The following is a 13,860-nucleotide window of genomic DNA, read 5'->3' on the forward strand; positions in this document are numbered from 1 at the left end:
GTTCCAAGTGTTGAAGAGAGTGATAAAAGAGTAAGGAGTAGTAGTAATGAAAGATCAGGAAAAGTTATGAATGAAAAGGAAAAAAAAAGGAAAAAGAAAAAAAAAAACTAAGATTGTGGTTGTTATTCTTTGTGTGAGTTGTAATCATAGAAAAATAAAAATAGAAGTAAATGAAGTCAGGAAATAAGTTATGAATGAAAAGTAAGAAAAATAATGGGATTTGTTTTTTATTGTAAGTTGTAATCATAGAAAAAGAAAATGGAAAATAATGAAAATGAAATGATGTGAATGGTCTCCTTGTCTTTGTCTGTCTGTTTACCTGTCTGTCTGTTTGTCTGTCTGTTTACCTGTCTGTCTGTTTGTCTGTCTGTTTACCTGTCTGTCTGTTTGTCTGTCTGTTTACCTGCCTGTCTGTTTGTCTGTCTGTTTACCTGTCTGTCTGTTTGTCTGTCTGCTTACCTGTCTGTTTACCTGTCTGTCTGTTTGTCTGTCTCTTTACCTGTCTGTCTGTTTGTCTGTCTGTCTGTTTGTCTGTCTGTTTACCTGTCTGTCTGTTTGTCTGTCTGTCTGTTTGCCTGTCTGTTTACCTGTCTGTCTGTTTGTCTGTCTGTTTGTCTGTCTGTTTACCTGTCTGTCTGTTTACCTGTCTGTCTGTATACCTGTCTGTCTGTTTACCTGTCTGTCTGTCTCTCCTCTAATTCCACACAGCCCTCCCCACCCCACCCCTACACACGCACATACACACACACACACACACACACACACACACACACACACACACACACACACACACACACGAATAAACTTAAATAAAACATGTAAAAATATGAACGAAAATAAAGTGTCTGTAAATTCACAAAGTTTCTTAAGTAACGTAGAAAAAATGTATATATAAACTTTCTCTTTAAAAGCCTCTTAGTCATCTCATTCCCTCTCCTCCCCGTCCCTCCTTCTCTCCCCTCTCCTCCCTTTCCCCACCCTTTCCCTCCCCTCATATTTCCCCTCAATCTGTCACTTTCTTGAGACATCCATCCTTTCCCTACTTTTTTTCCCCTCCTCCTTCTCTCCCTTCCTTCCTTCCTTCCTTCCTTCCTTCCTCTCTCAAATTTTTCCTCCAGCTCGTAACTTTCAGGCACCTCTCCCTTCCATCCCTCTCCTCCCCTCCCTTCCCCTCTCCCCTCTTTTCTCCTCCCTTTTTTCCCTTCCTCTATTCCTTCCCTAACATTTTTCCTTCATCCTATCATATTCAGATGTCCTCCTCTTATTCCTCCTCTTCCTCCTCCTCCTCCTCTCACTCTTTTACTCCCTCGTTTTCTCCTTCCCTCTTCCACTTCTGGATCTCCTCTTAAACTTCTCCTTTTCTTTTTCTTTCTTTTTTCTTCTAATCACTCTCCTTTTAAATTATCATCTATTCTTCTTCTTCTTTTTCTTCTTTTACTGATTTTCTTCTCTCTCCTAGTCCTCCTCCTCCTCCTTCTCTTTTCTTTTATCTCCTCTTCCTCTTCCTTCTCTTTCTCTTCTTTTCCTTCCTTCCATCTCGTGGTCTCCAGAAACTCTTTACTCCTCCTTTACTTCTTTTATTACCTTCTTCCCTTCCTCACCTTCTCCCCCTCTCCCTCTCCCTTTCTCCCTCCCTCCTCCCTCTCTCTTTCTCTCTCCCTTGACACCTCTCCATCCTAATTTCCTCCTTTTCCTCTATCCTTGCTTCCCTCAGGACCACCATCGACCTCCTCCTCCTCCTCCTCTTCCTTTTTATCTTTCTCCTTTTTCTTTCCTCTTTTTTCTTTTTCCTTCTCTTCGTCCTCCTCCTTCTCCTCTTTCTCCTTCTCTGTATTTCTTCTCCTCCTCCTCTAGTCCTCTTCCTTTTTATCTTCCTCCTTTTCCTTTTCTTCGTCCTCCTCCTTCTTATATTTCTCCTACTCTCAATTTCTTCTTTGCTCTTCTTTCTTCTTCTCCTCTTTCTCTAGTCCTTCGTCTCCTCTTTCTCCTCCTTTTTCTCTTTTCTCCTTCCTTCTTTTCCTTCTAATCATTCCCCTTTTTCAGTATCATCTTTTTTTTTCTACATCTATGTGATTTTCTTCTTCTTCTTCTTCCTCTTCTTCTGCCTCTTCTTCCTCCTCCTCCTCTTTCCATCTCCCCTTCCCTCTTACACAACCAACACATCACTCCACCCCATCCTTCTCCCCTCACAATCCCTCCCATCTTACCTCTCCCCTCCCCCCCCAGCTCGCCCCCTAGTAACCGCCCCCCGTTCCCTCCCCCACAGGTGATGCCCGGCTTCCTGGGGTCCGTAATGTGGGACGTAGGCTACCCCTGCATCCTGTCCGCCTTCAGCCTCATCCAGCTCGCCTTCTCTCAACTCACACAGGTAACGTAGAAGGAGTAGTAGTAGTAGTAGTAGTAGTAGTAGGAGAAGGAGGAGGAGGAGGAAGATAAGAGGGGGAAAAAAGGAGAGGAGAAAGAGGAGGAAGAGGGAGAGAAGGGGAGAGAGGGGAAGGGGAGGGAGCGTAGGAGTAGGAGAGAAGGTAGAGAAATCTTAAGGTGGGTAAAGGGGGAGAGAGGGAAAGAGAAGGAAGGAAAGTGGAGAGAAACGGAGAGAGAAAAAGGAAAGATGGGTAAAGGGGGAGAGAGGGAAAGAGGAAGAAAGGTGGAGAGAGACGGGGAGAGAAAAAGGAAAGGTGGGGGAGTGGAGGGAGAAATTAAGGTGGGGAGAGAAGGAAGAAAGGTAGAGAGAGACGGGGAGAGAAAAAGGAGAGGTGGGTAGAGGGGGAGAGAGTGAAAGAGGAAGAAAGATAGAGAGAGACGGGGAGAGAAAAAGGAAAGAGAGTGAAGGGAGAAAAGGGGGTAGAGGGGAAAAGGTAGGGAAAGAGGGGAAAGGAGGGGAAAGGAGGGGAAAGGGAGAATGGGGAAGGTAAAGACTGAGGGAGAATGAGAGAGAGATTTTATTGGGATGAAGGGATGAAAGGATGTTGAACGATTCGGAGGAAGAGGAGGAAGAGGAGATGAGGAAGTTTGGGAGAGGTGAAGAGAGAGTGAGGGGAGAGAAAGGGGAGGAAGGTGTAAGGGGACGAAGCTTAGGGAGGAGTTGTGGGAGTCAAAGGGAAAAGAAGGGAAGGGAAGGGAAGGAAAGGAAAGGGAAGAGAAGGGAAAGGAAGAGAAGGGAAAGGAAGAGAAGGGAAGGGAAGGGAAGGGAAAGGAAAGGAAGGGAAGGGAAAGAAAGGGAAGGGAAGGGAAGGGAAAGGAAGGGAAAGGAAGGAAGGAAAGGGAAGGGAAAGGAAAGGAAAGGAAGGGAAGGGAAGGGAAGGGAAGGGAAAGGAAGGGAAGGGAAGGGATGAAGGGCAGAAAAACGGATATAACATGAAAGAGAAAAAGAGAAAGAGAAAGGGAGATAGGAGAGTGCGTTGGAGGGAGAGAGAATGAGAGCGTGAATGGAGGCAAAATGGAGGAGGGAGGGGAAGGAAGGATGGATGGAGAGAGGGAGATAGGGAGGGAGAGAGAGAGGTAGAGAACAATGCAGGGCGAGAGGGCAGAAAGAGGGGACAAGTGAGGGGAGGAGGAAAAGGAGAGGGAGGAAAGAGAGGAAACGAAGGAGAGGAAAAACATGAAAAAAGGGATGATTTGTGAGAGAGAGAGAGGTGACCTATTCAACTTTTTCAAACCACTTTCTGAGGGGAATTTAAAACACTCTTTGTATTTGTTTAACACGGGGTGACGACTAGAGAAAGAGGGGAGAGAGAGGGGAGAGGGAGGGGAGAGAGGGAGGGGAAAAGAGGGGATGGGGAGGGAGGAAGAGAGGATGAAAACAAGTCGGGTGAGGGGAGAGAAAGGGAACAAGGACTATTAGAAGTATATAGAAAAGGGGAGAGAAAGGGGAGAAAGGAAGGGGTGAGGGGAGAGGAGTAAAGGAGAGGGAAAGGGAGAGGGAAAAGAGGAAGGTAGACGGGAGAGTGGAAGGGAGAGGAGAAAAGAGGGGAGAGGGGAGAAAAAAGGGTTAAGGGGAGGAAAGGTGAGGGGAGAAAGAGCTCAGGTAAAACACGTAGAGGACAGGATGAAAGGTAAAGAGAGGGGAGAGAGAAAAAGAGACGAGAGGAAGACATAAGGAAGAAGGGGAAAGAGGGGAAGAGGGGAGGAAGAGGAACGAGGAAGAGATGAAGGGAGGGCATGAGGGAAGTATGAGAATGAAGAAGATGGAAAAAATAAATAAATAAAGAAAGAAAGAAAAGGAAAAGAATAATACACGTCACCCCTTCTCTTCTTCCTTCTCTTCCCTTCCTTCCTTCCCTTCATCTCCTCTTCCCTTCCTTCCTTCCCTTCATCTCCTCTTCCCTTCCTTCCTTCCCTTCATCTCCTCTTCCCTTCCTTCCTTCCCTTCATCTCCTCTTCTCCTTTCTCTTCCCTTCCTTCCTTCCCTTCATCTCCTTTTCCCCCTTCTCTTCCCTTCCTTCATCTCCTCTTCCCCTTCCTTCCTTCCCTTCACCTCCTCTTCTCCCTTCTCTTCCCTTCCTTCCTTCCCTTCACCTCCTCTTCCCCCTTCTCTTCCCTTCCTTCCTTCCCTTCACCTCCTCTTCTCCCTTCTCTTCCCTTCCTTCCTTCCCTTCACCTCCTCTTCTCCCTTCTCTTCCCTTCCTTCCTTCCCCTTTACCTCAATCTTCTTCTCCCTTCCCTTAGTTTCATATCTTCTCCTCCCCCTGTTTTCTTCTCTATTTTCCTCTTTTTTTCCCTCTCTTTCCTAAAAATTCCCATCATCCTTTCAATTTCAGATGTTCTCTCTTCTTCCTCTTCCTCCTCCTTCTTCTTCCACCTTCTTGTCTCCTTCATTTCCTCCCTTCCCTTCTCCTTTTCTTGTTTCCCTTTCCCTGTATGTTTTCTCTTCCTCTTTTCTTTTCATCTCCATTTTCCTTTTCCTTCCTCTTAACATTCCTAGCCCCCTCTTTTTCCTCCTCCTTACTACTTCCCTTTATTTTCCTCTTAATTCCTTCCTCCTTCCTTTATTTTCTCTCTTCCACTTTCCCCCTCTTTTCCATTTCCCGTTCCTTTCTTCTCCTATTCCTTAACCCAGTCTTTTTACGCCTTCTTCCCTCTTCCCATCTTCCTTCTCACCCTTCTCCTCCTCCTCTTCCTCTATCTCCTTATTTTCCACTTACTTTTTCTCCTCTCCTTTCTGCTTCTTTATCATTTTTCTTCTCCTATTCCTTCCTCTTCTTCCTCCTCCTCCTCCTCCTCTTCTTACTCACCAGCCACCATTAACTGCAGCAAGAGCGCTCATAAACTATTACCCCCCCCCTTCCTCTCCCCTTCCCCCCTCTGTGCCCCCCCCCGCCCCCCCCCAAGCAGGTGACCCTTTACCTGACGCCCCCCGGAGAGTCGTTCTGCCCCCCCCCCCCACCCTTCTTCCTCCTCCTCCCATTCCTCCTCCTGCCTCCTTCATGCCTCTTAAATAATCTTACGTTCTCCTTTACAGGTGGCGGAGGAGGAGGAGGAGGAGAGAGAGAGAGAATAACGTGCGGCATACAAAAATAATAATAATAATAATAATAATAATAATAATAATAATAATAATAATAATAATAATAATAATAATAATAATAATAATAATAATAATAATAATAATAATAATAATAATAATATTCTTCATCCCCTTTCAGCTTCCCTTCCCTTCATTCCCCTTCCCTTCCTTCCCATTCAGTCGAGTCGATGTAACACAGACATTGGAAGGAGTTTCTTTTCAAACCGAGTCATCCGCCACTGGAACAATCTTCCCTCAGAAGTAGTAAATGCGAATACCATCAACTCCTTCAAATATAGAATCGACCGTCATTTCGCTGCGTCGGGAGTAAACTGAATAACGAGGGGCTTCGCATCTGCTCCTCAATATCGAGGTGCTTTCATCTGCTCACCAAGCCCCAAGTGGCGGTCGAGCAGATTAAATCACCCAAGCGGGCGACCTCGTAATGAGCCAATAGGCTTTCTGTTGCCTGCATTTCCATGTTTCCATGTTTCTTTCCTTCTTCCTTCCCTTCTTCATGTCTTTTCCTAATTCCCCCTTCCTCTCTTCCTTCCTTCCTTCCTCCTTTCCTTCCTTTCTTCCCTCCCTTCTCCATGTCTTTCTCTAATTCCCCCTTCCTCTCTTCCTACCTTCCTTCTCTCCTTCCTTCTTCCTTCCTTTTAACCGCTCCATCTCTGCTTCCTCCCTTCCTTTAAACATTCCACGATAAAAAAAATAAAGAAAAATAAATAAAAACAATGAAAAAATATACCACTAATAATAATAATGACATAAATTAAAGGAGGGTTATCAAAGGCCAGTATGAGCTTATTACACCTGCGTAATTAATGTATTTCGGCGTAATTACGTTCCACAAAGTCTGGGTTACCTGAGACGGGCAGGTGAGTGCTGCTAATTAAGGGAAAAGATTAGTAGGCTTCACTTTTTTGTTTTCTTAATTTTCTTCTTGTCTTCTTTCTCTTCTGTTTTTTCTCTTTATTTATTCTTCCTATTTCCTTTTCTTCATTTATTACCTGCCTACTTTTTTCATCTTTTTTTACTTTCTTGTTCCGCCTCTCCCCTTCCATTATTTTTCTCTTCTTTTTTCTCCCTTTTCCTCGTCTTTTCCCTCCCCTTTTCCATTTCCCTTTCTCCTCTTCTCCCATTGCTTTCCCTATCTTTTCCTCCTCCTCTCTTCCCATCTTCCTCCTTTTCCTCCTCCTCTTAATGGTCTTGTTTTCTTCTTGTTTTTCTTTTCATTTATTCTTCCTATTTCCTTTTCTTCATTTATTATCTGCCTACTTTTTTCATCTTTTTTTACTTTCTTGTTCCGCCTCTCCCCTTCAATTATTTTTTCCTCCTTTCAATTGCTTTTCCTCGTCTTTTTTCCCCTTTTCCATTTCTCTTTCTCCTTTCCCTTCCTTTTCCTCGTCTTTTTTCCCCTTTTCCATTTCTCTTTCTCCTTTCCCTTCCTTTTCCTCGTCTTTTTTCCCCTTTTCCATTTCTCTTTCTTCTTTCTCTTCCTTTTCCTCGTCTTTTTTCCCCTTTTCCATTTCTCTTTCTCCTTTCCCTTCCTTTTCCTCGTCTTTTTTCCCCTTTTCCATTTCTCTTTCTTCTTTGTCTTCCTTTTCCTCGTCTTTTTTCCCCTTTTCCATTTCTCTTTCTCCTTTCCCTTCCTTTTCCTCGTCTTTTTTCCCCTTTTCCATTTCTCTTTCTCCTTTCCCTTCCTTTTCCTCGTCTTTTTTCCCCTTTTCCATTTCTCTTTCTCCTTTCCCTTCCTTTTCCTCGTCTTTTTTCCCCTTCTCTTTCTCCTTTCACTTCCTTTTCCTCGTCTTTTTTCCCCTTTTCCATTTCTCTTTCTCCTTTCCCTTCCTTTTCCTCGTCTTTTTTCCCCTTTTCCATTTCTCTTTCTCCTTTCACTCCCTTTTCCTCGTCTTTTCCCCTTTTCCATTTATCTTTCTCCTTTCCTTCCTTTCCTCGTCTTTTTCCCTTTTCCATTTCTCTTTCTCCTTTCCTTCCTTTTCCTCGTCTTTTTCCCTTTTCCATTTCTCTTTCTCCTTTCCCTTCCTTTTCCTCGTCTTTTTTCCCCTTTTCCATTTCTCTTTCTCCTTTCCCTTCCTTTTCCTCGTCTTTTTTCCCCTTTTCCATTTCTCTTTCTCCTTTCACTCCCTTTTCCTCGTCTTTTTTCCCCTTTTCCATTTCTCTTTCTCCTTTCCCTTCCTTTTCCTCGTCTTTTTCTCCCCTTTGCCTTCTTTATCCTTCTGAGAAAATTCGTATTTTTTTCCTTTCTTCCTATTGTTATTTTTTTCTCTTCCTTTTCCTTTCCTTTCTTCTTTACCACCATCACCATTATCATCATCATCATCTACAGCTAAATCTTCCTCCTCCTTCTCCTTTTCACACTCCTCCTTTTCTTCCTCTCCCAAATCTTTCCTTTAAGCGTTCTTCCTCCTCCTCCTTTTCCCTCACCTTCTTTTCTTCCTTCCTCAAAGCGTTCTTCCTCCTCTCTCTCCTCCTCTTCCTTTCCCCTCACCTCCTTCTCTTCCTCATTCCTCTCTCAAATCTTTCCTCTAAGCGTTCTTCCTCCTCTCTCTCCTCCTCTTCCTTTTCCCTCACCTCCTTCTCTTCCTCCTTCCTCTCTCCAAGCGTTCTTCCTCCTCTCTCTCCTCCTCCTCCTTTTCCCTCACTTCTTCTTCCTCCACCTCCTCTCCCAAATCCTTCCTCTAAGCGTTCTTCCTCTACCCTCTCCTCCTTCTCTTCTTCCTTCCTCTAAGTGTTCTTCCTCCTCTCTCTCCTCCTCCTAATTTCCTCCTTCCGCCTTTTTCTTCCTCTGCTTTCCTCCTTAACTTCCTTCCTCTCACTTAATCTCCCTTAATCTTAACCCTTGCCCTCCCTCTCCCTTTTTTTTCTCTCCATGTTCCCTCCTTTCTCTCCCCCTTTCCCTCCTTCCCCCTCCCCCCCTGCCCCTCTATTTTCCCTCACTCGGGTCAACTTCAGTCCCGAGAGTCTGTCAAAGTTAATGTAGAGTTTGCTTTAATATCCTCTCTCTCTCTCTCTCTCTCTCTCTCTCTCTCTCTCTCTCTCTCTCTCTCTCTCTCTCTCTCTCTCTCTCTCTCTCTCTCTCTCTCTCTCTCTCTCTCTCTCTCTCTCTCAGACACACACACACACACACACACACATATACTCTCTCTCTCGCTATCTTATCACTTTTCCCTCTCTCTCTCTCTCTCTCTCTCTCTCTCTCTCTCTCTCTCTCTCTCTCTCTCTCTCTCAGACACACACACACACACACACACGCACCTGCTAACCTTATCTCCCCCCCCCCTATTTTTTTTCTCTCTCTCTCTCGCTATCTTATCGCACACCTAACCTATAACCTCCCTTTCCTCTCTCTCTCTCTCTCTCTCTCTCTCTCTCTCTCTCTCTCTCTCTCTCTCTCTCTCTCTCTCTCTCTCTCTCTCTCTCTCTCTCTCTCTCTCTCTCTCTCTCTCTCTCTCTCTCTCTCTCTCTCTCTCTCTCTCTCTCTCTCTCTCTCTCTCACCTAACCTATAACCTCCCTTTTCTCTCCCTCTCTCTCTTTTCTCTTTCTCTCTTCACCTCCCACGTCTGTCGAACCTCCCTTTTCTCTCCCTATCTCTTCTCCCTTCTCACTCAAGTAACCTCCCTTTCTCTTTCTCTCTCTCTCTTCACCTCTCTCACCTAACCTAAGCTTCCCTTTGTTTCTCTTCCTCCTTATTATACATCTGGTACCTTCCCCCCTTTTCTCTCTCTCTCTCTCTCTCTCTCTCTCTCTCTCTCTCTCTCTCTCTCTCTCTCTCTCTCTCTCTCTCTCTCTCTTCTGGCACACCTAACAACCTAACCTCCCGTTCTCTTTCTCTCTGTTTTTCTCTCTCTGCACCTGTTAACCTTTGCCATCTTCTCTCTCTCTCTCTCTCTCTCTCTCTCTCTCTCTCTCTCTCTCTCTCTCTCTCTCTCTCTCTCTCTCTCTCTCTCTCTCTCTCTCTCTCTCTCTCGCACACCTAACCTAACCTAACCTTTCTTTCCTTTTTATCTGTTTTTCTGTTTCTCTCTCCACCTCTCGCATAATTAACCTAACCTTCCCTTTCTGTCTCTCTCTCTCTTTTCACCTCTGACACACCTAACTAACCTTTCTTTTCCCTTACTCTTTGTTTTCTCTTTCTCTCTCACCTCTCTTCTCTTCATCTCACATACTTGTTTAACTCCCCTTTTCACTCTCTCTCTCTCTTCTACCTTACCTGACCAACCTCCCATTTATCTCTCCCCCTCCTCTCTCTTTTCCCTATTCGTTCACCTGTCTAACCTTTCTTTTTCTCTCTTTCCCTTTGTTTTCTCTTTCTCTCACCTCTTCCTTACCTGACCGAATTCCTTTTTCTCTCCCCTCTCTCTCTTTTCCCTACTCGTTCACCTGTGTATTTTTTTTCTCTTTCTCCTTCTTTCTTTCTTTTTTTTGTTGTTTTTCTCACCTCTTCCTTACCTGACCAAATTCCCTTTTCTCTCTCTCTCTCTCTCTCTCTCTCTCTCTCTCTCTCTCTCTCTCTCTCTCTCTCTCTCTCTCTCTCTCTCTCTCTCTCTCTCTCTCTCTCTCTCTCTCTCTCTTTTCCCTACTCGCTCACCTGTGTAACTTTTTTTTCTCTTTCTCTTTTTGTTTTTTCTTTTTCTCACCTTTCCCTTACCTGACCAAATTCCCTTTTCTCTCCCCTCTCTCTCTTTTCCCAGCTCGCTCACCTGTGTAACCTTTCTTTTTCTCCTTCTCCTCCCCAGGTAAAGTTTCGCCCGGAGACACTGAGGCGAAAGTCAGCGCTGAGCCTCGTCATCACCACACACTTCGCGCTGGTGCTGGGCTCTGACATCGTGACGGCCTTCGAGAGTCACTTGCAGGTGTGTGGTGGTGATGGTGATGATGGTGGTGGTGATGATGGTGGGGGAGGGGGGTATTGGTAGGGGATAGTCGGTTGTGATGTGGTGGGGGTAGGATGGTGATGAAGGTGGTGGTGGTGGTGGTATTGTGGTGGTGTTGTAGTGGTGAGTGGTATAGAAGTGGTGATGTAAGGGTTGAGGAGGTGGTGGTTGTGGTGGTGAAGATGATGAAGACGTATAGATGGTGATGGTGTTGGTGGTAGTGGTGATTCTTGGTGGTGATGGTGATGATGGTGACTAGAAGCAGAAGGGGGAAAAAGATGGTGGAGATAGTGATGGTGGTGATGGTGATGATAAAGGTGATAAAAACAACAACAACAACAACAACAAAAAAGATTACGTAAAAATGAAAAACGAAAAACAGGAATAAGGAAGAATATGGAGCTTATGCGTAAGTGAAACATGATCCAGAAGAAGGGAGGGAGGAGGAGGAGGAGGAGGAGGAGGAGGAGGAAGAGGGGAGGAAGAAGAAAGAGATGAAGGGGAGAAGAAAACCTGTAATGTGAAGAAAAATAGGGAGTTAATTTGGTGAAAGGGAATAATTAGAGAGAGAGAGAGAGAAAATACGGAAAATGATTGAAAATAGAAGAAATAAAAAAAACAAGAATGAAAATCAATCAATTGAAAACATTTTGAACGAAGAGGAAAAGAAGAAGAAAAAACTTAAAATGGAAGAATGTTAATTGGAAGATATGAAGCCTGACCCTGCCCTCTCTCTCTCTCTCTCTCTCTCTCTCTCTCTCTCTCTCTCTCTCTCTCTCTCTCTCTCTCTCTCTCTCTCTCTCTCTCTCTCTCTCTCTCTCTCTCTCTCTCTCTCTCTCTCTCTCTCTCTCGCTCTAACGGTGAGATGCTGCAGGTGTGAAATCTCCTTAAGTTTCAACAGACAAACGCCTTAAAGGTGAGAGAGAGAGAGAGAGAGAACGTAATAGCTGGCATTTAGAATAAAATAATCTTAAATGTCAAATAACTACACGTAATGGCTAGAAATAAACTCTCTCTCTCTCTCTCTCTCTCTCTCTCTCTCTCTCTCTCTCTCTCTCTCTCTCTCTCTCTCTCTCTCTCTTGGGCGGTGATTTGTATTTAGAGTCCAATTCATTAAATCATTCTCTCTCTCTCTCTCTCTCTCTCTCTCTCTCTCTCTCTCTCTCTCTCTCTCTCTCTCTCTCTCTCTCTCTCTCTCTCTCTCTCTTCCCGGTAACCCTATTTCACCTTTATCTTTCCCCTCCACGCCTTCGTCACCTCTTCCTCGCTTTCTCCTCCCTACCTATGACATTCTCCTCTCTCCTATTTTCTTCGATAAGCGAGTTTCCCCTTCATCAAAGAAAACGAGGTGAAGTTTACCCGCCTCTAAAAATACAGATTCAATAAGGTAAAAATTCTGATCCTTCTTATGACAACTTCGAATCTCGTGTATGAAGACTGATTTGCGATTCACTGAGCGTGCAACTTTGTATCCGTTCTCTCACACGCTTTCGGCTCTCACAACAACAATTTTCAAAGGCCACAGAGGAGATGAATCGGGTTCTCATCAGCGTTTCTTCACATTCATGGTGCAGAAACTTTGTCAAACTATCACTAGACTCATAAAACTACCCACCATGGAAATACTAAAGTAACCTCTATGAAAGCCTTAAAGAAGATAAGTGTGTTTCTTTACATTCATGGTGCAGAAGCCTTGTCAAAATATCACTGGACTCATACAACTACCAATGGAAATACTAACATAATCTCTACTAAAGCCTTGTCAAACTATCACTGGACTCATAAAACTACCCACCATGGAAATACTAACACAACCTCTACTAAAGCCTTGTCAAACTATCACTGGACTCATAAAACTACCCACCATGGAAATACTAACACAACCTCTACGAAAGCCTTGTCAAACTATCACTAGGTTCATAATTCTACCCCTCGTGGAAATACTAACACAACCTCTACGAAAGCCTTGTCAAACTATCACTAGGTTCATAATTCTACCCCCCGTGGAAATACTAACACAACCTCTACGAAAGCCTTATCAAACGTGGGTGTGTTAGCCCCTAGAATGTTTGAGAATATGGGAGTAAGGAATCAATTACAGCGTGGCTTGTTTTATGTTATCCTAAGGGGTTTGATTCACGTCTTCCCTTGATAACGTAACAGATTGACTAGAAAAAGAAAAAAAAACAGTTGGAGATAAATTTGAACTTGGGTATTTGTGTAAGCCCAGAGATGTTTAAAAATGTTGGAGTAAGGGATCAATTAAAGTGTAAATTATGTTATTCTCAAGGGGTTAATTAAAGTCTTCCCTCGGTAACGTTAAAGACCCATTAGAAGAGGTTGTAGTTTTTGACGAAGCTGCACCGACCTCGTATAGTTGAAGAGATCTTGTGTAATACCTTGCTGGCGTAGAGGTAGAACAGCCTTATCGATTTTGTTCTCTCTCTCTCTCTCTCTCTCTCTCTCTCTCTCTCTCTCTCTCTCTCTCTCTCTCTCTCTCTCTCTCTCTCTCTCTCTCTCTCTCTCTCTCTCTTTTTCTGAGCGTATCTGTGTGTGTGTGTGTGTGTGTGTGTGTGTGTGTGTGTGTGTGTGTGTGTGTGTGTGTGTGTGTGTGTGTGTTTGTCCTCCATTTTTCCCTCGTTAAGTTTTGCCATATTTCACTGAAACTCCTTTTATTTGCTCTCTCTCTCTCTCTCTCTCTCTCTCTCTCTCTCTCTCTCTCTCTCTCTCTCTCTCTCTCTCTCTCTCTCTCTCTCTCTCTCTCTCTCTCTCTCTCCTATTGATTCCTTGTTGTAGGGGATGTGGAACTTATGGTTATGCATGAGTGTATATTAAAGAGAGAAGGGACGGAAGGTGTGTAAGAGAGAAACTGTTTGAAACACGTGTTGAATTTCGCGAAGTTTCTTTGGACAGTTTCAGCACACTCTCTCTCTCTCTCTCTCTCTCTCTCTCTCTCTCTCTCTCTCTCTCTCTCTCTCTCTCTCTCTCTCTCTCTCTCTCTCTCTGTCACTCACCTTTACTCCCTCACCTCCTACTTTCCCATCCTTTTCCTCTCTCTTTTCTTCCCTTTCTTTACCTTTCATTTATCTCTCTTCCTTTCTATCCACCTCTTCTTCCTTCCTTCCTTCATTCCTCTTTTTCTTTCTTTTCCGATTTTTATTTTTTTATTTCCACACTTTCCTTTCTCCATTCTGTTTCTTTATCATTATTTTCTTTCTTCCCTCCTTTCTCCTCCTCTCTTCTTTACACGCTCTAATCCTTCTTTGCTTCACCGTCTTCATTATCATCACCATCATCACCTCCGCCAACACCTCCACCATCATTATCACCACCATGGTTTATATGTATACCATCATCATCATCCTCTTTCTCTTAATTTTCTTTCCTTTTTTTTCTCCTATATTTCTGATCTTCCTCCTCCTCTTCCCTCTCCTCCTCCTCCTTCCCCTTTCAAT

General features: G+C 44.1%; 1 protein-coding gene across 1 annotated transcript in view; it reads left to right on the forward strand.

The window, feature by feature from the left end:
* Positions 1–13,860, forward strand: part of LOC127008243 (uncharacterized) — a 91,925-nt gene that overhangs the window by 60,187 nt on the left and 17,878 nt on the right. The window contains exons 5-6 of the mRNA XM_050879987.1: positions 2,267–2,368; positions 10,268–10,384. Of these exons, the coding sequence (XP_050735944.1) occupies positions 2,267–2,368; positions 10,268–10,384 (219 nt within the window). The remainder of the gene's footprint in view (positions 1–2,266; positions 2,369–10,267; positions 10,385–13,860) is intronic.

The sequence above is a fragment of the Eriocheir sinensis genome, chromosome 37 (genome assembly GCF_024679095.1).
Source record: "Eriocheir sinensis breed Jianghai 21 chromosome 37, ASM2467909v1, whole genome shotgun sequence".
Lineage (NCBI taxonomy): Eukaryota > Metazoa > Arthropoda > Malacostraca > Decapoda > Varunidae > Eriocheir > Eriocheir sinensis.